Below are 23,488 nucleotides of genomic sequence, written 5' to 3' on the forward strand. Positions count from 1 at the left end.
AAGCCTGTAATTTTGCACATAAAGTTTTTTTTTTTTTTTTTTATCATGATCTCCCACCACTATCTTCCAAAGCCAAATTGAAAATGGTGCTGCAACCCCCATCTGTGAATTCAGACGGAATTGGTCTTTGGTGAAATGCATTTGTAAACAAAATGATTCTCATCTCGGCATGGCCTCAGTCAGGTATGTTAAGTCAGTGGGAGAGGAGATTTGAAATCCTGAATTCAAGGTGAAGAAAATATTATTTATCAAGTTTTCTAATTAAGTTACGTCAACTGCAGTCTAGTTTTTAATCAACTAATGGCAGAAATTTGAGTTTAAGTTACACACAATATTGCAAACTTCCTGATGTCAACCCAGCTCATCAGAAATGTTGCCAAGTTACTGTAAAAATGTCAATCTGAATCTGTGAATTAGATTTCTTGTTCTCTTATAACCGTGTATTTATTAAGGTAGCGGGAATAGTTTCCCTGAATAACTAGTCAGTGTGTACCTGTTCTCTTCTCACATTTCAAAGTTCTCTTTCAAAATTAAAGTACTTTTCCTGCATATATTAAACAAGATACTAACAAAACATGTATGGGATATGTACATGCTGCCCTTGAGTTAATAATTCTTATGCATGTATTTATAATTTTGCTAAGTAGTTAACAAGATGTATGCATCTCTTATTCATTCTACTCATTAAAATATTGTGTTTTTCCTTCGGGACAGAAAAAGACACAAAATCTCTGGAACTCTGTATTTCACACGTGTGAATGGTCAGAGTGCAGGAAGCAGGTGGACAAGAAACACACAAAATAGGAAGAGGAGTGGACGGTAATGATCAGAAATCCCCAAAATAGGCTGATATAATTGGAAGCATATGAGTCATCTATGGCTGTACCTTTAACCTCTCTGTAGAGTTGACCCTGGAAAACAAATAAATTGCTTCATAGGGTCCAGTTAGTGGGTGCCACAATAAAATCTGTAAGAGGAAAGTTTCAACATTTGGTCTCTGTTACAAATAGTAATGAAAGCCCTCACAGTCGTCTATTTGTGTGCATGGAGACTCTGAATCCATGGTGACCAAGTTAGCGGTCTCAACGCATTATATTTCCTCTGCTATTGTCAAGATGAATGCTTTCTCAGACATGTAACATATGTTCCAAACTGCATCATAAAAGCATAATTTTCCACCTGGGGGGGAGGCATTCAGAATAAAAGCATGGCTGGACTCTGATGTATTGTCAGTTATTGCACTCACTTAGCGCAGTTTTTTTGCAGCCATCTGCGGAGGTTCCGGAGCTCTTACGCTCACTTTGTTTCAAAACGTACATTTTATTTTCTTCACGTTGGTTTTTCAATGACTCCCCCGGTGCCGTGCTTTTCATTAAGGCTTCAGACAGGCTGCTACACAATTCCCACGAACATGAGTTTTGGCATGATGAGAAAGCAAGTGAGCTTTCAGCCATGTGATGAGGGACTCTGGGGAGAGTTTAGATGCATTTTGAGGGGTTTCAGCAACTGATGAGAGAAAGTTAAATTTAGAGAAAGGTGGGATTCATTTCATTAAAATCTGGTTTATTTTGACCGCTTGTTAAAAGCATCTTGATGCAATGTGGAGCAAAAAATAAACCGTGGACCACGACACTGTTATTGCAACATCAGTGCCGTCTCTCTCTCTCTCTCTCTCTTTCTTTCTCTGAATCTCCCCCTCATTCGCCCTCTCTGACGGCAACACTCCAGATTCATTACTTGCGAGATCTCCAGACCAATCTTGCACTTTCTCACAGCTCCCGTACACACACTCTCACTACACCTCCACAATCACAGCACACACTCTCTTCCCACCTCCTCACTGTTACCATCCATGTGTCATTGGCTGTTGCTAAGTTACAGGCCCCCACCAAGTTTTTTATTTGCAGCCAATAAAAGCTTCGCCTTCACCACTGGTTTTGACAGATACCCCTTTCTGTAGGAGCACTTTGTTTCTGCTTTAGCTTTATCTCTTTCCATGGCTTCGCCTTGCCATGCTTCTCTCACCTGTCCTTCATTCACTTGCTTTCATGCCTTTCCATGCTTTGATTTCAGTTTCCTGCAACCAATCTTGCTTTCTTTTCTTTCTTTCTCTCCATCCTTCTATTCATGTCATAAAACATAATGAAGTAGACTTTTTATGGAAGTGAGACAAGGAAAGACAAATAGGAGACCAGGAAGTGTAGCTTTGGTTCAGTGACATATTGTAGATATGGAAATGAAACAGATTTGTTTCATGGTTAATCACTATAGCTTTATACAGAGATTAAGCTGCAGCATATTATTGTACACTTACAGCAGGGGTACGTATATGCACATAAATACACAAGCATGCACTCACTCAAATTAACACACACACACACACAAAAGTAATCTAATTTAAGTGAACTTTGACTGCGTGTGTGTCTGCATGCATGTGTGTAAAGTACATTTGTGTGTGAAGGCAGCAGATGGATGCTGCTGCTTTCGAGGTCAGTAAAAGCCCGGTGTTCTCACAAGGGCACAGTCTGCAGAAAGACATGGAAAACACACACGTGTGCACACGATTACAATACATTCTCATGTGTATACAAAAACAAAGACACACAAGCAAACACTTATAGACAGAAGAAAGACATATCCTTCTACACAGTCAAGAAAGGACCATGTATCCGTACATCAGTACACGGGTTTAAGCCTAAACACGACAATGCCTACATTATATGCACACGTGTTCGGGTGTACTGCATGCACATGAACACAGCTGCATTTGTGCATGTTCAAAGAGGTAAATGGGATAAGCATTCAGCAAGCACATGTGCATACGCTCACGCCGTGGCACGTATGCAGCAAATTATACACACAAGATACTCCTCGGTGGTTCTGCAAGAAAGCTGACAGGGTAATCCATCTCCATTGCAAAGTGCAGGGCACTCTGGGAAAACAGGCTGGACACAGCATAAGTGAGGGGCCAGAAATACATGTATACACACATACACGCAGGCACATATAAGGTAAAAACACACACACACACACACACACACACACACACACACACACACACACACACACACACACACACACACACACACACACACACACACACACACACACACACACACACACACACACACACACACACACACACACACACACACACACACACACACACACACACACACCTGTCCAGACGTGGATAAATTGCAGCCACTGAGAGTACTGGATTATTTCCAATTATAATCTAATGAATGATTGTGCACACAATCAGGTTAATGGTGATGTAGCAACAATATGAACTGTCACTGGATCAAACATATCCATATTTATGGCTACAACATCTCATAAACTGTGTGGTAAATGCAGGTTTTAAAAGAAAATCATCTGTTTTCACATTAAGGGGCAACAACAGTGTTTAGTCATTGTTTTACATCATTTGTCTTTAAAAATGCTCTTCAAAGTAATTCTATGGATCGTATTACCGCATACAGCTTGTAATGGTGTCCACTTTCCATCCTGCGCACGCTCTATAGGTTAGCAGGATCGGTTGATTCAGTATGTCATTTTTATGTAAGTGAAGTGCTACTTCAGCAGGAGTGAGTCTTGTTGATTGTGAGATCAAAGGTTGCCAGTCGGGGTAAAATTTATCACCGGAGGCCCTTTAAATTAGATTCTTTTGAAATTCATGAACACATAACATCACACGGATTGGACTGAGGCAGAGGCAAAGGTAAAGGTACCCTTCAATGGGCAGTTAAGAGAAGAGCGAGCTGACATTTGCTTGCTCAGAGGTTACAGCGGTACTTTACTTTGTTAAAGCAGAGATAGCAAAATCGAGGGCAGGTTCTGTGCTCATTTCTGGAATTTAAGATTTTTTTTTAGAAAAATGATTCCCTTAATCTCATGACACAGGGTTTTAACAGTGCAAGTGAGTCAAGAAATGGGTAAGTAGAATATCTTCCACAGGAAATGGTTGTTTTAAGTGTCTGAGGGAAGTTTGAGACCTACTGTGGTGAGTTCTGTTGAGCTAAACCTAAATTTTCAGTATTTCCACACCTTTTAGACAACTACAAATTGTATAAATATCTGTTCATTCCTCCAATCATTCCTCTGGACTGCTACTTCCAACTTCCACCTTTCATTTTGATTCTTCTGATTACATCTGTGTTTAGATTTGGAGTTTCTGTGATCATTTCTCTCGTGCTGACTTTTGCTCTGGCTCGTTCTTTATCACATTAATATCATATTTATGTGTGTGTAGTGATTTGCGTTGCTATGTGCTTCAGATGTGGCTGTAATAATGCTCCTACTTTAAGTTCTCTTAGTTTTAGTTCTCACAGCCGCTAGTCCACTTCAGTGTGTCTGACCGCTGTTAAATTCCGTTTTTTTGATATCACACCCATGATATTTTTAAACGTCAATGCTGTAAACACTGTGGTTGTCTTTTTGTTTTCTATCATCCCGTAAATGCATTATGTATGCATTGAAATGAAAGAGCTTTGGCTGGCTTTGGGGGGTGGGGGTGGGGGTTGGGGGCTGGGGGTGTGGGGAGGCGTTTGATCGCATCTTGTTCTTTCTGTCTGAGCAGCATGGCTTTAATCAAAAGAAAATCAGATTTAATGGAAAAAGCTCACTGCTTCCTTAAAAAGAGTAAACACTATAGAATTGCAGCCTGCTATATTAACAATAAAGGCATTAGTAGAGACACCTGCTTGTTTCCATTGATTGTGTGTGAAACGGTGAAGAAAAATAGATTGAGGAAGATGCACAAGGGGCTGTCATCACAGGTGGGGTCGATATTTCTTGTGAAGGACAATTTTTACCTGTTGGATTTTTGCTGGATGTGTTGCTAATTACTGCCTCCTTTAGAACACTCCAAAGCAATGCTACTTTGTTTTGTGTTTGATGTTGTTTGGGAATCTCTTGCAATTCTCCTCCCCTCCCTGAAACTCATGACCATTCTCTTCCAATGAGTACAAATCCGGGCTTTTTGAGCAGCATTCCAGTCTGTTGCAATATCTGGCCTTAACACATAGAAAAATACTCTGCCTGGGAGCAGCTGATTGATTCACAAATGCAAAGCGGAGATCATACTGTCAAGCAAAACAAAGAGACTGTCAGTGTGTGTTTGAAAAACGTAAAAACATAAACATTTGTCACTGCTGGAGTCATACCCAGTGTTGCTCTGGCAGCTTTTACCGTCACTTTTAGAAAATGAATATCAATACAGAGCTCTTCAGTGTAATTACTGCAAAAAAAAAAAAAAAAAGAGGCTGGATGTATTTAATTTGTTACCTCTGACTTTCAGACATAAAGACACACTAAACCAAATGTTAGTGGTCTGATATTAAGAACAATGAAGTGTGTCTAGAGAAGAGGATGCTTCAAAATGAATTTGGATGACACTTAAGTGGATGGCAGTGGTCTGTGATTTTGGTGGGCGAATGCAACATGTGGTCTGATTTACTCGTTCAGTTTGTTGCTCCTGTTCAGTTTTCCTCTAAATCCTTCAAAGTAAAAAGTTTTTATCTAAACTGAGTCACAAGTCAATCTTTGCGATTAAACTGATTTCAAGAAGGTCCTTAAATGTACTCTGCTAAATATATATATTTTTTTCAGATTCTAACCCCCGGAGTCACTTTTGCACATGATTGGAATGACATGGTCTGTCAGCCATCAGCATGGTTTAATATAATTAAGTCAACTGCATCTTTAAAGTAATCAAGCTCAAAGTGAAGAAGAGGCACTGTCTGCTTGTGCTTAACTTTATGAAAAAAATTTCAATCTCGTCAGCACCGCCCTCCTCCCTCTGGTAAGGTTCCTACATCTGACTAATTTTTTCCACACTAGTTCTGACTTAATTAAAAGTTTCTTATTTATGGACCCTGGTAGGTTTCATCACTGGGTTCCATCTTCAATGATGTTTTTTGAGTGGGTTCCTTTTGGGCTGGACCTCTTGGACTAAATTTACTGTGATCCAGTGTCATCCTCTCTCCACTGTTAGATTTCTTTTAAGATCTTTCTGTTTGTTTTGAAGGTTTTTGATGGGCTAATGCCACCTTACAGGGTGGGGAAGCAAAAATGTCCTATTGACAAGTTTGAATGTCCTGCCCAAACGGTGAGGGTAATCAAAACAGTAATTAAAATAAAAGTTCCTTACCTTTAACCAATCTTTTTAGTATTTGTCAGACCTTGGTGCATTGTGAAGTGAGCAAGCAACAAGCAAAATGCAATAGGGTTTGTGATCTTCTGGATACCCAAATCCCTCAGAAGGACATTGCTAAGAGTGTTGGCATCAGTGAGAGGACCATTCACCGCATCCAGCATGGCAGACAATCCAGTTTGGGCACCAAGAGATCTCCAGATGGTCCTGGGAGTCTTGGGCTCAGATGGCAATAAGATGCCCCCCTACTTCTTCAAGCCAGATCAGAAAATTGGGGCTGATGTGTGCTACAAAGTTCTGAGATACACCGTTTTGCCCTGGCTGAAGGCCACCTACCCTGACAACAACTATGTGTGGCAACAAGATGGGGCTCCTGCTCACACATCAACCAAGGTCCAAAAGTTCTGTGAGTAGAATAACTTCTGGCCCAAAGGCATTTGGCCCCCTAGCTCACATGATCTAAACCCCCGGGATTTTTCTGATGGGGCTCCATTGAGTTGAGGACTAATGCCACCCTCATGCCAATATGGATTTACTTAAGGCTGCATTCTTCAGGGAATGGGAGGCCTACCCCAAGGAGGATATCAGGAGGGCCTGTGGCTCTTTCAGAGGCTGTATCGAGGCCTTCGTCATGGCTGATGGAGGACATATTGAATAAACATGTTCTGAAAGCTTTAAATTTGTGTTCTTCAAGAAATCAGTTCAAAATTCCAAAGAATAAAAAAGTTATACCCATTTATAGTTGTTTTTACCTGACAGGATATTTTTGCTTCCCCACCCTGTACTTAGCAAAACTCTTGCAACTTCATACCCATTTAGATCACTGAGGTTGACCAACCAGTTCCTCTTGGATATCCCAAAGATTAGTGGCCACCTCTAATCTTTAGAACATTTTACCTTTTAATATGAGACCTGCTCAGACTCTAAAAACACCTCTTATCGTTGGCGTTTGATTTAAATAGATCTTGATACCCCAACTTAATCTCTTGTATTATGTCTTTTATTCTTATAATCTTATTACTTTTATTCAGACTTGCACTTTGGTTCAAATTCAGTTGTGTTAAATGTGCTTTAGGAATAAATTTGACTTTGGTTTTTGTGTTGGATCTGTGACATTTGTACCTTCTGTTGGCAAATATGAAGGGCCACGTGGACTTGCCTTCACTGAACTGTAGGTTGGTACATGTAGCAAAAAAAAAGAAAACAACTGGCATAGGCATCTCAAATGACAGACACAAAAAGAGGGTCGCTAAGAGGCAGATAAGTCTGGTTAAAACTTTGGAGTGGATTGTTCTGACTCCACCAGATTACACCCGATGGCAAGTACACCATTCATTCATGTCATGCAGTACGAGACTACTAGAGTATCAGACAGAGTATACAAGACAACCAGTTGCACAGAGGATGACAGTGACCATTTGCAGAGCATTAAACTGTCATTCAGATTACTGCCAACAACTCTAATGGCCAAATCTAACTGGTAACAAGTGCAGACAGTGTGGATCTGTTTCTCTTCCGTTATTAGCTCTCCTTAGCTGAACAAGCCTGGCAGTGAGTAATGATGGGTGACTGATCACATCTTCAGTGAATTACACAGAAAAAAGCTCCCATACGTCCACAATTGAAGAGCCTTAAACACACCCATGGCCGGGTTGAGTGGGAGAACCAAGTGAGGTGTGTCTAAATGTTTAAAATAGCACACTTATTACAAAGCTGGGGGAGTAGGTTAACTATGTGAAGGATGTGTGCATTTCAAATCACAGTTGGTAAAAGGTAAATGCATTAAAGACACAGTAATGGTAATAATGCGTAAAATTGAGTGAGGGAAGGTAACGGATGAATGACGGAGGATGTAGGAGCATGAAAAAGGAGACCAAGTTTTGGACTTAGGAAACTGATGATTATTGAAAAAGCACCATAAGGGAGGGTGTTAATTAAATTACACTAAATTAAAGGTTTAGGAGAGGAAGAGCTGAGAGGCAAGCAGGAAAACAGAAACGACGACAAAAAAGAGGGACGTATATGAGTGGAGATTACCAAGTTGTTGCGTGGAATGACGGACAGCTGGAGCAAAGTGGGCAGTGGAGTGACAAGATACGAATCTATGTGCGATATATTCATTTGAAAATAGGAACAAATGGAGTGAGTAAAGTGGTGTGAAGAGAGGAGAAAATTATGGATCTTTGAGTGACTGAAAAATGCAGACTGAGAGTCATATTAGAGGAATAGGACAGGGAGGTATGGCGGAGGAAATAACTAATGGGAAGAACTATGTTGACTGGCACAGAAAGAAACAACTACAGGGAGTGATATGGAAGAGCTGACAGAAGAAACAACGTGCCAGTGTATATGCAAGTTAGCTAATCATTTTTACGTTGTGGGAGGATGGAGAACATGAACTATCACATTACAGCATATCTATTTTTACCAGGCTCATGAGACTGCGTGCTCTTTCATTTGTTTGTGTGTATTTGGCAGAATCGCCTTGCTGGATAATACACAGGTAAATCCAAGCTAAAGAGACAGAAAAGTGCAGCAACGCTGGGTATTTTTAATCTTGTGATGTGTAGTACATTGTCATCCCTTGATAAAAATGTTCTGTCAAGGGTTTTAGGACTGTCAGGGGTGGAGTGGGATGCAGATGTAGTACACAGGCCCCCCTGCTGGATAAAAGTTCAATGCTATTGATTCGCCTTTCAGTCAGACTGGTGAGGCTAATATACTGCTGCTCACCGATACACACACATATCACACCATGAGTTTTTAGAGTCACCCATTGTGTGCCAATGTGGAACTGACTCTATATTTAGCTGCATGGCTAAACCGCGACAGGTAGAATTTGATCCTCGATGAGTTTTGTGACTCTTGGAGTCCCCTATTGCTTTATAGCAGATGGTATAAATATAACAAACTGCAAAGAGAAGGTGATAATTTCTTCTTTGCAATCAAACAAAAATAAATAAATCATGCAACCCAGGCATGTTAATTTGCTCTATTGTACAACATGTATGCATGGTTTACCAGCATGATGAAGATAGTAGATGATATGTAAAAACAGAAAAATTACAGTAATTTAACACAAAACAGTCAGAGACACTACAACTTTTTTTGCTGTTGCGCTACAGATGTGGACCACAGCACAAAGCGATAACTAGATATATTTGTATCTAAATGCAACAAAAAGCAATATATATACTGTTGATGATCCCTAAGTAGAAATCTATAATTCCAGGATTCACTCATAAACTGTCATCATTGCAGTTATAAGCAGTTTGGATTCTCTTCTACCACAAACTGTAATTGCAGATGGAGGTCAGCATCTATTGCATTTACAAAACTGATGTTTCAGATGCTGCCTCTGCCACACCTATCAGAAACAAATAGACAGGTGTTGTTTGAAACAGATGTCGAGAGAGGAAGGAATGGTCCTGGGAGGGTTTAACTACTGCAAATTGGAAAGAGAAGTTTTGTCAATTTTTGATAAAACTGTCTCCTGTGTTCTGGGCATGTCACCATCCTCAGCACTGCTGTTAATTTGAAAACAGAAAAAAAGTAACAGATCAGCTTGTTGTACAGAAGTATTGGGTTTATTTTGTAGCTCCGTGCCGGTTGTGGAAGATTTAACGAAGGACATTAAGTCAGTCATGTATAACTAGGTTTGCATGAGAACTGCAGAGAACACAGACCTGCAGCTGGATCTGAAAATACTCATCATTCATCATAGCTACGATGGATGACAGACCAACCTTTAGTTTACCTTGCTGGTAACAATGCAGTTGAAACAAGAAACTGATCCCAAATAGTGGATGCTGTAGCTGTATATCAATCTGTATACCAAACTGAAAATTACAGATGGATTGACAGTGACATTTCACCCCTAATTTACAACAAATATCTAAACTGAAATCTCAGACACGAACAAGGAAAAGCCCCAGTGTGCCTTAAAAAAATGCCAACTCAGCATTGTGCCTTTGCAATAATAGAGCCCTTTTTGTGCTCACTGGATTGTGCGCTTTAGTCATCTGTCTCCTTTTTTCCTTAGTGGCATCCAGAAATAATTGTAAGGTCAAAAAAAAGGGTTTTATTAAAGAACATTTATCTCAATAGCAACTTAGTCACAGAATTTAATGTCTGAGGCTTATATGAAAGCCTAACATATCCCAGAATTATACTCTACATACCTAAAATTTGCATTTTTAAGGGATTATATGTTTTGTAAGTAGATTTTATATCTTTATTTCTAATTTTACTTCAGTAGTTACCTAAATGCCTACGTGTTCTGTTTCTTTTGTGTCTTTGCTTGATTATACTGCCAGTGTGCCTCAGTGTGGCTCTGAGTTTAAATATAGATTAATTATAAAGCACACAGGCTATGATGTGCTGGGAAAATGTAAGTCTTGAATACATGAGTCACAGACATTATCAGATATTTATTTTCGCTTCTGCTGTAGAAGTTAAAAAGTTATTCTGCCAGGTATGGAAGATGTGAGTCAGCAAGTAAGTGAATTGAAAGAATGTGTGCAGAAGTCCAAGAGTGTACACGGGTGGTAAACTTGGCTTGTCATATTAAAAAGCTTCTTGTGGGTACAAAACCATAGTTTTCAACTGGGTCACAGTCCTCATAGCCCTAAGATGCATAAATGGGTCAAAAAATGACCCGGTGAGGTTGTTTTCCAACTATCTTTGTAGTGAAAAGTTTTTATCATTTCATTTTCCAGCTATTCCTCAACAAACATGTTTTTTGAGATCATTTCATTTAAATTTTTAAATTACCTTTTATACTTTTAAATAAATTGTGGTATTTGTATTACTACTACAAGCTCTTTATCAAAATGGTAAATGGTTGTATTTATATAGCGCTTTTACCCAAAGTACTTTACATGATATGTCACATTCACCCATTCACACACTGATGGTGGAAGCTGCCATGCAAGGCGCTAACCACGACCCATCAGGAGCAATTAGGGGTTGGGTGTCTTGCTCAGGGACCTCAACGTGAGCTCGACGGGCCAAGGATCGAACCGGCAACCTTCCAGTTACAAGACGGCCACTCTACCCACTGAGCCATGCCACCCCCATTATTATCACTAATAATATCATACAAGAGCGTTATGCACAAACTTGGAGGGACGGACAGCAGCAACAACTGGAAGAAAAGAGTGCCATTCTGTACTGTTCTGTGTAATATTCTTTATCAATCATCAAAATGTTCAAAATATGTTAGAAAGTGAAAAATAAACATACTTCAAACATGTAATCATTATTGTGTGAACAAAATATAATACAAACAATAATTTAAAAAAATGTTATTCTTAATCAAAATGACCAAAATGGCATAAAAACACATTGGCTGTGTTTGAAATGGCATACTAACGTACTACTCATACTAAGTGTGACGTCAAAATAAGTATGTAGTGTGTTCACATTAGATAGTATGAAAAGATTGAGTATGCGACAAATACCCGGATGTATACTATTTCCGGAAAATTTTTAAGTATGCACGGTGACCACACTAGTCATACTCAACCGCCCCATAATGCTTTGCGAGCTACCCACCGAAATGGAAGCCTCTGCGGGATATGTGGTTTAATTTTATTTTATGTGGTTAAGTAGTCATCCTAATCACCCCACAGATTTGAGAAATAGGCGTTTTCTGACCAACGTTTTAAATTTGTCAGACGTCTCACAACGTGCTACTGAATGCTAGCAGCTAGTTGCAGCAGCTCGCTTCGCATACAGAACAAGTAGCAGCTACCTCCAGTAGCCTGCAGCTACAATTGAAACGATTCGCATAATCTGGCTAATAACTGCATGAGGAGTGCCGGCTTGAAATTGCCACATTAATTATGCGACTGTTTGTTAGCGTAAAATCGACCTGAAGCTGGCATTCAGCCGAGATATTTGATAGCCGTACTTCCGGTTTTTGTCGTCGGAGGTTTGAAATGCATTATGGGAAACGTAGTAGTATACTACAGTGTGAACGGTCAGCATTCTAATCATACTTATAGTACGTAGTATACAGTATATACTCATTGAGTATGTAGTACGTTAGTATGCCATTTCGGACACAGCCATTGATTCTTTTACAGGTCATTTTGACCCACTTATGGAAGTTCCAATCAATTGTGCATCTAGATGAGGTTCTGAAAGTTAAAAACTTGAAACAGTTTAAAAGGCTAATTGTGCTGCAGTTCCAAAGCTGGCCCATTTACAAAGCTATCAAACAGAGCCTTCATGTTTGCTTTCCCAAACAAAGAAATGTGCCGCTTGTTGCAACAGTATGACATCTTTGTGACTGATCAAGTTTCTCTGGAGGTCAGAAATCCACACTGGTATTCCGCTTCCTGACAGCCTTTTCTTCTTCCTATCCACTGTAATTCATTGCTCCTGTCTTTCTGTCTTTCAGTTGCCCCGTTCCCAGTGGAGGATAATGGAACGGCTGTGGTTCTCTTTGCTGTTGCTGGCAGCAGCATGCAGGGGACAGCCGTGTCCGAAACGCTGCATGTGCCAGAGCCTTTCTCCGTCGCTCGCTATCCTCTGCTCCAAGACAGGCTTGCTGTTTGTTCCTGCTGCCATTGATCGACGCACAGTGGAGCTGAGGCTTCAAGAGAACTTCATCACAGGTAATGAGCCTGCCAGTCTGTCCTGTGTTCCATTTAATTTAATATACCACTGAAATTCACATCACACACTGGCATATCCGTCTTTTGCAATGTGTATGTTTGGATTGGTTGTTTACACAGAGGAAAAAATGAAAACTCAGTGGCTGATTGAAATTTGGCAGCATATTTAGCTTATCTCAGAACACTTGGTTGTAACTGAACAGTTTTCAAACACTGAATGCAAATGTTGGCCCAAGTCACAATTCCATTTTGTTTGTCTCTTCTTATTAGCTTGGATATTTCTGTTCAGTTTTAATACTTTTTGTTGTTGTTGTTTCGCGGTTCAGCCAAGTAAATCGTATTCATGATTCATCTCCTTTTTATATCAAAGAGCTCTCTTTGTGACTTTGAAACATACTTATTTTTAAGAACTGAATTGTTGCTTTATCCTTTCATTTTAATCTGAAGTCCCACTAGTTCTTTATTCCACAGTTGGCCAAAACCAAAGACAGACAACCTTAAAGAAAACACTGCTCTCACAGGGTCCAGAAAGATAATTTGATGCTAAACAGAAATTAATTTTATAGTAACATTACCCTGTGCAAAGGTAAAGATTCAGTGTTTCATTTTGGTCCATACCACATTCCCTCTGCTGCCAACAAAGGTTTTTAGTGTGCGTTGCCAAAAACTAAATTTTTACAGGAATTATGAAAAGTAGGCTCTATTCTCCAAATGCTAGAGGGTAATAAGGCGTTGGCTTTCTAAATATTTAGGCACAATATGTTTCATGTGACAGTCAGTTCAAATGGTGCAATGCACAAGCAGACAATATGCACATATAAACATAGTATAAATTCTTTTTACTCTTAAAACAGGACAGCATTCATGCAAACAACTACTCAGCTGGCATGCTGTTCCACACCTTAGGAGCATCAAAAATCTGTTGTCTGATTTAGAATCAACTCCAAATTCCTGAATATCAAAAAGAAAGCTAGGAATGCACCTGGCTAACCAAATGGAATCATGCGAGATATAATTCCTGGCCATTTATGTGCTTAAAGTCAAACTTTTGAATCAGTCAATTCTGCAACAAACAGGCCAGTGAAGCTGTTCAGAAAATGGAATGATAGGGTCAGATTTCTAGTCGAGGCTGCTGTATTTTGAATAAACTAGAGCTGGTGAAAAAAATTAGCAGGAAGAGCAAAACTAAGGGTGTCACACCATTCTAGAGCTGATGACAAAGACATGGACTTAATGGATCTGAAAAATAAAGAAGTTTTAAGATTCTCCTGAGCTGCTGGAGGTTTTATTACCTTTGGAGACTTTGCAGGAGTGAAACAGAAAATTTGTGTCGTCGTGTGGTAATATTATTGGGATTATCATACAGCTGACTGTCATCTGCATAAGTATTACAACTCATCTCAAGAATCAAGTGGAATCATTACACAATTAAACAGTTGGAAGCAAACAAAACAACCCATTTTTTAACCTTAAAGAGGTGATCAATGTATAGAGGAAAAGTAACATATAGCAGCTTCTCGAAAACAGGCAAAGCACTTGCAGATCCTCTGCAAAATATATACCATGTGCATACATACAGTATATATTAAAGAAAACAATAAATTTTCCAGAGCATCAGTGTAGAAAATGGAAAGAGAGACTTCATAGTGAATGGAGAACTCGTTTTCATTTGGTTTGTGTTTCTAAATGCAACACTTTTAAGCTAATAGGAACTTTTCTCAGGCTATGAACCCTCTTCATATGGCCTCTCCAACCTCTCACACAACACTCGGCAGGGAAGACAGTCAAACAACTACTAGAAGCGACAGGTCGGCATATATAAGCAAATAGTTATAAGTGGATAATTATCATACGAATAAATGCTAGACCTGAACTTTAAAACTGAGTTTACTTCCACAATAGCCTTGTGCTCAGTAAGATCAAGTTAAATCACTTCAGTAAATGTATCTCAGTACCTTATTTCTTATTCATCTTATATATCCTCTCACTTACATCTAAAAAACAAACAATTTCATAAGAAGCTACAGAACATTGCAAATGTGAGTCATCCACTTTCATTCTAGGGTCATTCAAACGATCGTGCTCTGAAACTCGCATACGGCACAAGCTGTGTTCCATTCTTCCTCATTACTCTACCTTATGCATATCCTGATACTTGGGACTGAGTCTTTGTGTTTGTTTGGCTCCCTCCTAGCTGTCCGAAGAAAGGACTTTGCCAACATGACCAGCCTGTTACATCTGACCCTGTCCAGAAACACCATCAGTCAGATCCTTCCGTCAGCGTTCAGTGATCTACGGCGACTGCGAGCGCTCCATCTGGACTCTAATAGATTAACTGTGATCAAGGTAAGATGGATGAATAAACGGAAAAAAATGATAGTGAATAGTCAGGATCAGACAACACAGGCAGACAACCAAAATTTAAGCTGAGATAGAGGCTTAACAGATACACAACTCAACAACAGAGCTACAGTGTTAAATGATCCTGAACAGTAGATACAGTGGATGTACCTGACAAATACTCAAAGTTACTATCCGTTTACCTTTTTCAACAACCAGGACGACCATTTCAAAGGTCTGACCAACCTTCGCCATCTGATCTTGGCCAACAACCAGCTTCACTCAATATCTCCTCATGCCTTCGATGACTTCTTGTCCACACTGGAGGATCTAGACCTCAGTTATAACAACCTTGCCCAGGTGCCCTGGGACACAATCGGGCGCCTAACCAATGTCAACACCCTGAATATGGACCATAACCTCATAGAAAATGTTCCACAGGGGGTATTCACCAACCTGCACAAACTGGCCAGGTAGGAACATACAAATGACATTATATGTGTGAAATATAATGTCTAAGTGCAATGATGCGTTAACTAGTTGGCTGAAAAAACATCCTGTTGTCTCTCTTTTGATTTTATACGTCTATATTTTCCCTACCTTCCTCTTCTCCCTACACTATGTCCTTAAACAGGCTAGACATGACGTCCAACAAGCTAAAGAAGATCCCTCCAGATCCGCTGTTCCTGAGAATTCCAGTTTATGCCAAGTCCAAAGGCTCTCCCCTCTCCTCTCTTGTGTTGAGTTTTGGTGGTAACCCCCTTCACTGTAACTGTGAACTTCTGTGGCTGAGGAGATTAACCAGAGAAGATGACCTGGAGACATGCGCCTCTCCCCCTGACCTCAGTGCCAAGTACTTCTGGACAATACCTGAAGAGGTGACAGACATTTTTCTGTTTTTTATCTGTGCAGAAATCCATGCAGAAAATTAATTAAAAAATGATGCCAAATAACCAAGACAGCATGTCAAGCATGGCCTTATCTGTTTTGCCTTTTAGGAGTTTATTTGCGATCCACCGGTTCTGACCCGAAAGTCACCTCATACTGTGGCTATGGAAGGCCAACCTGCCAGTCTGAAGTGCAAAGCAAATGGTGACCCAGAGCCTGAAGTCCACTGGATCAGCCCTGAAGGGCGGCTTATATCAAATGGATCAAGGTATTAACTTGATCCCATGGTGGAGTTTGATTCATTGCTCTTCTCTTTGGGCCTACAGTTTATTCAGTTCTTCATTCAGCGATGTTGGAAACCTGGTAATAGAGGCTGGTGTGTGTGAGAGAGGAGTTGCTCCAGTTCACTGCTATGTGCAATGTGCATCTCAGTCAGAAAGACGATGCATCTTAGATAATTTCTGTCTTGGCTGTAGTTGGGCGTAGGCACTTGACTTGTGTGGGCCAACTCAAAAAGAAGATTATAAGCTAGTTGTTGAGGTCAGAATCTCCTCACTCATAACACCTTTCTTTCATCTTGATCTGGTAACCTAGTTGGCACACTTGTCAGATACAAGTTTGCGGATATGGCTTTATATATACATCTCGAAATATGTGTATTTTTTGCAGCTGTTTGGGAACGGTTTGATTTTCCATTTCGAGTTGCATTATTAAATATTTAACCAGAGCAGCCAAGTTTACGGGTATGAAGCATTGTTTATTTTTTGTTGGCAAGTGCCTTTTGTGGTAATTCTGAAAATTATGGGGATGAATCACAAGACCGATCGGCAGCGTAACCCCTCAGCCTGGCAGTCACTGCATTGATTACGATCAGAGTTCGAGTGGATGCTGGTGGTGGAAGTTGGCATCAGCATTAGGTGCTGGAGGCAGCAAAGTACACATGTGAGTAAATGGCTTATTAAAGTGAACACTGATTAGCTATTAGGTGGAGAGTGGGAGTCCGAGAAAGAAGGCTTGTGGGACCGAGAAGTGGAAGTGAATGTGACTTGATCATGTCTTCACTAAATTGAATGGGGAGTAAATCGTGTCCTGGCCCATGTTTTTATGACGTTCTGATTCTGCCAATCTGAGCTGTGATGAGAATTATAACAGTATCCTATCTGAATGACTGGGAATCAGCAGATGTGACTTAGAGGAAAAGAATAAAAACAAGGGATTAGAGGGAAAGCTCCCTATATGTTTGTTACATTTCAGTAAAGACAACCTTAACCATGACATCTCACTTTCCTTTTGCTTCAGAACTTTAGTCTTCCCCAACGGAAGCCTGGAGATCAACGTAACGTCCCTGAAGGACTCAGGAAACTTCACCTGCATTGCCTCCAACGCAGCAGGTGAATCCACAGGAAGGGTGGAGTTAGTCGTCACGGCAATGCCCCATCTGGCAAACAGCACCAGCCGCAGCCGAGACCCTTCCTCCGATCCTGCCCCCTCTGACATCCTGACCTCCTCTAAAGTTGCATTGCCCAACAACGAGACTAGAGTGGCAGACAGGAGGGTCTCACTGGTGGAGCTGACGGGGAACTCTGCCCTCATTAGATGGAGCAGTCAAACTCCGACATCAGGAGTCAGGATGTTCCAAGTCCAGTACAACAGCTCTGGGGATGACACGCTGGTTTACAGGTCTGTCCATCTGCACTGTCAATTCATCCATTGACTATCTGTGTTTTAATTTTCCATCTGTGGTATCGATGGTGACTCTTAGTAATCTTTAGGAGCCATTTGTGTCTCTGTATGTGTTGAAGAGTGTGACCATGTGTGGAGCTGTATGCAAGTTAATCAGGAGACATCAGCCGTCGCTACGAGGATGAGAGCAGATGACAGATGATACAAGTGGGGATTAGCGCCATCCAGTCGTAAAAGTCTAATCAGCTGAAATGATAAAGACATCTGTAGCGGAACAGAGCCATTGTCGGGTTCGCTGAACACAGGCTAGTCAGGGCCAAATGTGAGGAAAGTCTGTCGAACAAGTTTTAATGCTTGTCTCTTAGTTTGCTTTACTGCTGTGCTGATACTTCTGCTGCATGCTTTTATTACCGGCATTTTCATTATGGCTTCATGAATGAGACGTTTTCCCATGTTTAGTGAGGTTTGGCTAGATGAGGGCATTGACACTGTCATTATGTTGGCAGTTTTGGCTGTTACTGAGTGAGTGAAATCAAATCACTACAACCGTAAATAAACAGAATGGCTGAATGTAGAAAAGGGAGGTCATATATTGCACTTAAACAGATGTCTTAAACAGGTATGTGATCAGAGCTTTGTGCACAACATGCTACAGCACACTGAGCTGTCATCTGGTATCTCAAGTCTAAATACAATGGGAATGAACTGCCTTAGAATTTTAATGATGCTATCATTGAAATTTGCCTCATTTGACGCACCACTTCCAAAAATGTAGAAAGCTCATCCAGCTTTTTGCAATTCAGTATGCTTCATTGGCATGAATATCAAGTTAATAATTTTGCCAAAGCATTAAGGATGGTGTAATTAAAGAAAAAGAAGTGAGGAAATTTAAAAAAAAAAACTGAAAAATAAATGTGATGACTAAAAAGAACAAAAAATGAAAAGACAGACTGTAAATACATGTTTTTTGTATATGTGTGAGTGTTTGTCACATGTATAGAAAGCTCTGTCAAGATAATTATGGTATTCAGTGATATTTTAAGTATATATCCCTCAGCTTGTGACATGCAGTCACAGAATCTATTCCTTTTCATTGGCATATAGTTCTGTAAAGTTTGGGATTTATAAGTCAACACTTAAAGTATTCCTCTCTTACATAATTATATTTGTCACATTTTAAGACTATCTGCATCTTTGTTCCACCTCATCTGTCCTGCAGTGACCACTGACTCTTTACTTTGTCAGTCATCCTTTCTCTATGATGCTACTGTGGACACTCGTTTGGTCGGGATCTGTCTCTTATTCGCATATCTGACGGTAAAGATATACTCTGCCATGATATTTATGATTTGGGGCAAAGTAGCAAAGGAGACTGTTTTGTTGTTGATCAGTGTTAGGTGTTACCTGATCAGCAAATCCTCGGACCAGTCAGACAAAAAAAAGGGGGCTTAAGGGGCTGAGCCTGAAATCTCAGTGTGTCTTGGGTGCTCGATTTGAGAAGTAACCAAATGTAAGAGTTATTTTTTAAAATAGTAATATACGACGGGTAACGGCCTCGATCTGCCATGGATATTTTGATTTGTGGTCGATATTTAATATGGATCTATGAATTCTGCATGTAGAACCTCTTATGGGATTGAAACACTGAAATATACTGAAAGTTGAATGTTTCCAAGAAGTGCTGGTTAGGTGTACAGACATGTACAGACTACAGAGTGTTTTGTTTCTAGATCTAAATGAGAGGTTAATTTAAACATTAAAATCATTTTTTTCTTTGGCTTAAAATGCAAACAGAAGATCCACTTAAGAAGCCTTTTGTAGTAATGCTTTGATGATTCGTTAATGACTAGCTCCTGAATAACTTTAAATACATAGGGAAACATAGCACAGCAGTCTCTCTTGATATAAGTTCATAATTAATCAGGAAATTCTCATGCAGACAGAAGTCCAGAATTTTTCATTTTTCATTGCCCAACAATTCATTAATACAGCGTGTTCCCTCCTAACTCATCGCTCATCTGCTATGGAGTCCTCAATCCAGTTTTTCAGGAACGACTCAACAATTATTACATAGTTCTCAGTTTGTTCCTGTTTTCTTCTCAACACTCAGATTGTCATGCATCGCATTCTAAAGTACCACTCATGCACTTGATATGAGTTACGGCACGTTACAGCTTTCATCCCTTGACTATTTAGAATTATAAGGTGATGTGTAAACTGCACGTTATTGATTTGAATATCTGAAGGCATGCATTTATATGGATGCAATCACATTTAGATTGGCAGGTTGTTTTCTGCTGCTGCTGCTGGTTTGGATCCCTCTTGTACGGTGTATTTATTGATGGCTCTGTCTCTCTTCGCTACAGAATGTTTATGTACCTGTCAGTGGGGGAGATTTCTCTCCACAATCCTTCTCTCCTACTCTGCCGCTTCCTCTTATAACTGCTACAGCTGAGGGATGCCTCTGGAGTTGTGTGAGAAAGAGTGCGGTTAACTACCACCGAGCACTTGCAGGTGGTGTGGTAACGTTCTCGTCTAAATCTTTGCGCTCTTAGGGATTCTTCCACATTCTCTCTCTCAAAACCCAAAGCTCTGGCAACATCACCGCTTCAATCTCTCTCCGAATGCTTGGGAAAGCCCTGTTTATTTTCAGAGCTCAGGAGTTTTCATATGTTAGGAAGTTGCCATGGCAACAGGTTGGGAACATCTCCTAGATCTTGTTATGAGTGACAGGTGGCTTTAATACTATCACACACGAGTACTGTGGGCCGGCTATTTATCTATTTATTTAATTTTTTTCTGAGGTGCAAATAAAATGGCCAAATATATCACCCCGTCTGCTGCGATAACAGAAGTAAATCGAAAATGCCTTCACAGCCCTACAAAATTGTCTGATAACCAATTTGGCCTTTTTCCTCTTGATCAACAGCTGAAATTGTCTCTCTGGGGAAAGTAATCCTTGGATGGAGAAAGTCTGATAGAATCAGATCCATTCATGTTGACAGGAGAAACAGACAGTTCCTCTTAATTTGTGAAAAGTCAACACTTCTGAGATATGAAAATGGGAGTCTGTACAGAAATGTGATTGTGGTGTTATTTCTCAGTGAGGGAGAGAGAACACTTTGTTCAGGACAAGTCTCCATTACCTACTCTGATAGTCTGCTGACAGTGGGAGGCAAGCAGATTGTTGCAATTCCAAACATGTTTTCATACATTTTCATATGTGTTCAATGTGCTCCTGCATAGCAACAGTCCATCTGCAGTCAGAAGGGCAATGCTGCATGCTGTTAGTGGCCCTGGTCACATAGATGTCTTTGTATGTGTAAATGTATGTCTTATTTTGAGCTTCACATTATAAAACAGATTACCTAAGTGTTTTGCAATTCTGAATTAACTGTATATCTCAAAACTGTAAAGTGACTGTCCTAAACAAGTAGGACAACAATCAACTCAAAAATGCATGAGTGTTTTTTAACCTTTTAAACAGTTTTATTGATCTGGCATAACACACATTAAACCACATTATGATAATCCGACTGCCTGCAATTTGTTCAGAAAGTAACAATGACAAACCCACAAAAATATATGTTGTAATTAGTAAAACATATGCCATATGTATATATGAAGAGAGGAGCAGACCACGAAACAGAGCAAATTGTCCAACTGGGTCCCCTCATTGTCCTGCCGTCCGGTAAACCTGTCACGACAGAAGCTTCCAAAAAGCTACTTTCACCAAAGAACAACAGGTCCTGAGAGCTAGGATACTTGAGTGGAGAGTGGCGAGGATGAGGGGAAAAACCAAAACTCTGCTGCCACATACAGAACAAAAATGTAGAGAAATCCTCACAGAGTCTGAACAGAGCAAACAAACACTTTCCAGTCTTTGTTACGATTTTGTAAGAAATGTGTACATTTTTTTCTTTGCATCACATAAATTAGTATATGTATGTACGAATGTATGTCAGGGTAGAGACTGCGATTTGGTAGAATTGGAGTTTCTACCAGTAGAGATTGCGATTGTAATCTCTACCAGTAGAGATGGAACTTTAAATCTGACCCCTGCCCTGACCCCTGACCCTAACCTTAAAAGTCTAACCTTAGCCCTGACAAATCTCTACTGGTAGGATTGGAGTTTCTACTGGTAGAGGTTGCGATCGCAATCTCTACTGGTAGAGACTCCAATTCTACCAAATCGCAGTCTCTACCGTGATACATATATATATGACATCTATTTTGGAAGAAATTTTGCCCTGCCTTGTACCTCGTTTTTATGAGGTGAGCATGGATGCAATATGTGGACGTAACAGGAATTTTCTGGATCTGCTGGACAGGGTGTCACATGGCACTGTGGGCACTTACATCAAAATAATACAGAACTAAAATGTCAAACACATAGTTCCTCTACTGTTTTGCCACCAAAGGTGGATGGACAGATGTGGCATCAGCAGCATTTCTTTCAGCTGAAACAGCTTTGTTTCTGGCCAAACATAACAGCTTTTTTATTCTTCAGCTCTATGTCAGATCTTGGTATGATTTCATGTTCAGCCTCTGTGTGAACCGAGCTGAACCTTTAAAGCCCCCCCTATTCCAATGAGCTCACTCTGTTCTGACTGAACAAACAGAATCTGCCCTTCAGCAGACTTCTGTAGGCTCTAGAGGCTTCATAAAGAAACAAGTGTGGTCAGTTTCTTACTTTTTGTCTCTCTTGTGTCAAGTATGTGATAGTTTTTCCTTCAGAACGCATGTCATCTGAAGTAGCTTTGTCACTGCCATGCTGCCTTCTGTTTTCAATCATCTAAACTCCAAAACCAGCAGCAGGCTAAAAATGCATGCTATCTTTAAAAACATCCAAAATTACTTCATGTATCAGAGCCAGAAACCTTAGAACAATATCTGTCAGTTTTTCAACTTGCAGATATTTCCTTAACTACTCATCTGTGATGTGCTGTGCTATCACAAACAAAATCCAGCTTTAAGATTGCGATATTTCTTCAAAATCAAGGAATCTGACATGTAATAAAGGATATGAACAAACTGGATTATGTAAAAACTAAAACTTCTATCCTCCTCAATGCAACTGAAAAGTCATTACTGACTCAGCTGCAACCAAGAGTCCATTGACACAAAACCTGGCACTTTTTGGCTCCACTTGGATGAACTGCAGGCGATGTTTACAAAGAGGAGATAGCAAACAATTCAAATCAAAGAATATCAAAGAAAATCCTGCTGCACACTAAACCTGTGCCACTATGTTCCCCTGCCAGTAAGTCATTATAAACAAGCTTCTTTATCAGTGTGCTTGTATTAATTAACGGTAACATTGAAACAACAGTACCGTTATGGGGTCAAACTGAAAAACACAAGATTACCTCCTATCACTTGCTTCCAGCACAATTTGCTCTCTTGAAAACATGTATGAGCTGCATTCTGTCACCACTAATGCACACATAAATACAGACTGCCATTGCTATGCATTAAAAAGATGAAAGGTGGAAGATGGAGTGGCTTTTACTGTGAAGCCATCAGAGCAAACACACCATAAAAATCACCATAAAGCCATCTACAAAACAACGGCCATTTCTCACGTTTTCAACAGCAGATGAGTTTTCAATTTTAACAAGTTAGTGATGAAAAAACAAACACAAAATAGACACAGTAAGCTGTTAGACGAAGAGCTGCAGGCAACAGGCTGCACACCTCCAACTCTAAAGGCGAGATAACTAGCTCTGTGGTGTCCTGTGTGGAAAACAGCTTGTACCATGTGGAGCATGAAATCAGACTATGGTTGCAATTATTT

At 40.1% G+C, this 23,488-nt stretch overlaps 1 protein-coding gene across 2 annotated transcripts in view; it reads left to right on the forward strand.

The window, feature by feature from the left end:
- zgc:172282 (leucine-rich repeat and fibronectin type III domain-containing protein 1-like protein) overlaps window positions 1–23,488 on the forward strand; it is a 204,995-nt gene that overhangs the window by 98,473 nt on the left and 83,034 nt on the right. For both annotated transcript variants that reach the window (XM_022206150.2, XM_022206170.2), the window contains exons 3-8: window positions 12,564–12,780; window positions 14,975–15,126; window positions 15,340–15,593; window positions 15,755–15,998; window positions 16,119–16,276; window positions 17,308–17,688. In XM_022206150.2, the coding sequence (XP_022061842.1) occupies window positions 12,588–12,780; window positions 14,975–15,126; window positions 15,340–15,593; window positions 15,755–15,998; window positions 16,119–16,276; window positions 17,308–17,688 (1,382 nt within the window). In that variant the 5' untranslated portion in view covers window positions 12,564–12,587. The remainder of the gene's footprint in view (window positions 1–12,563; window positions 12,781–14,974; window positions 15,127–15,339; window positions 15,594–15,754; window positions 15,999–16,118; window positions 16,277–17,307; window positions 17,689–23,488) is intronic.

This window comes from Acanthochromis polyacanthus, chromosome 13, assembly GCF_021347895.1.
Source record: "Acanthochromis polyacanthus isolate Apoly-LR-REF ecotype Palm Island chromosome 13, KAUST_Apoly_ChrSc, whole genome shotgun sequence".
Lineage (NCBI taxonomy): Eukaryota > Metazoa > Chordata > Actinopteri > Pomacentridae > Acanthochromis > Acanthochromis polyacanthus.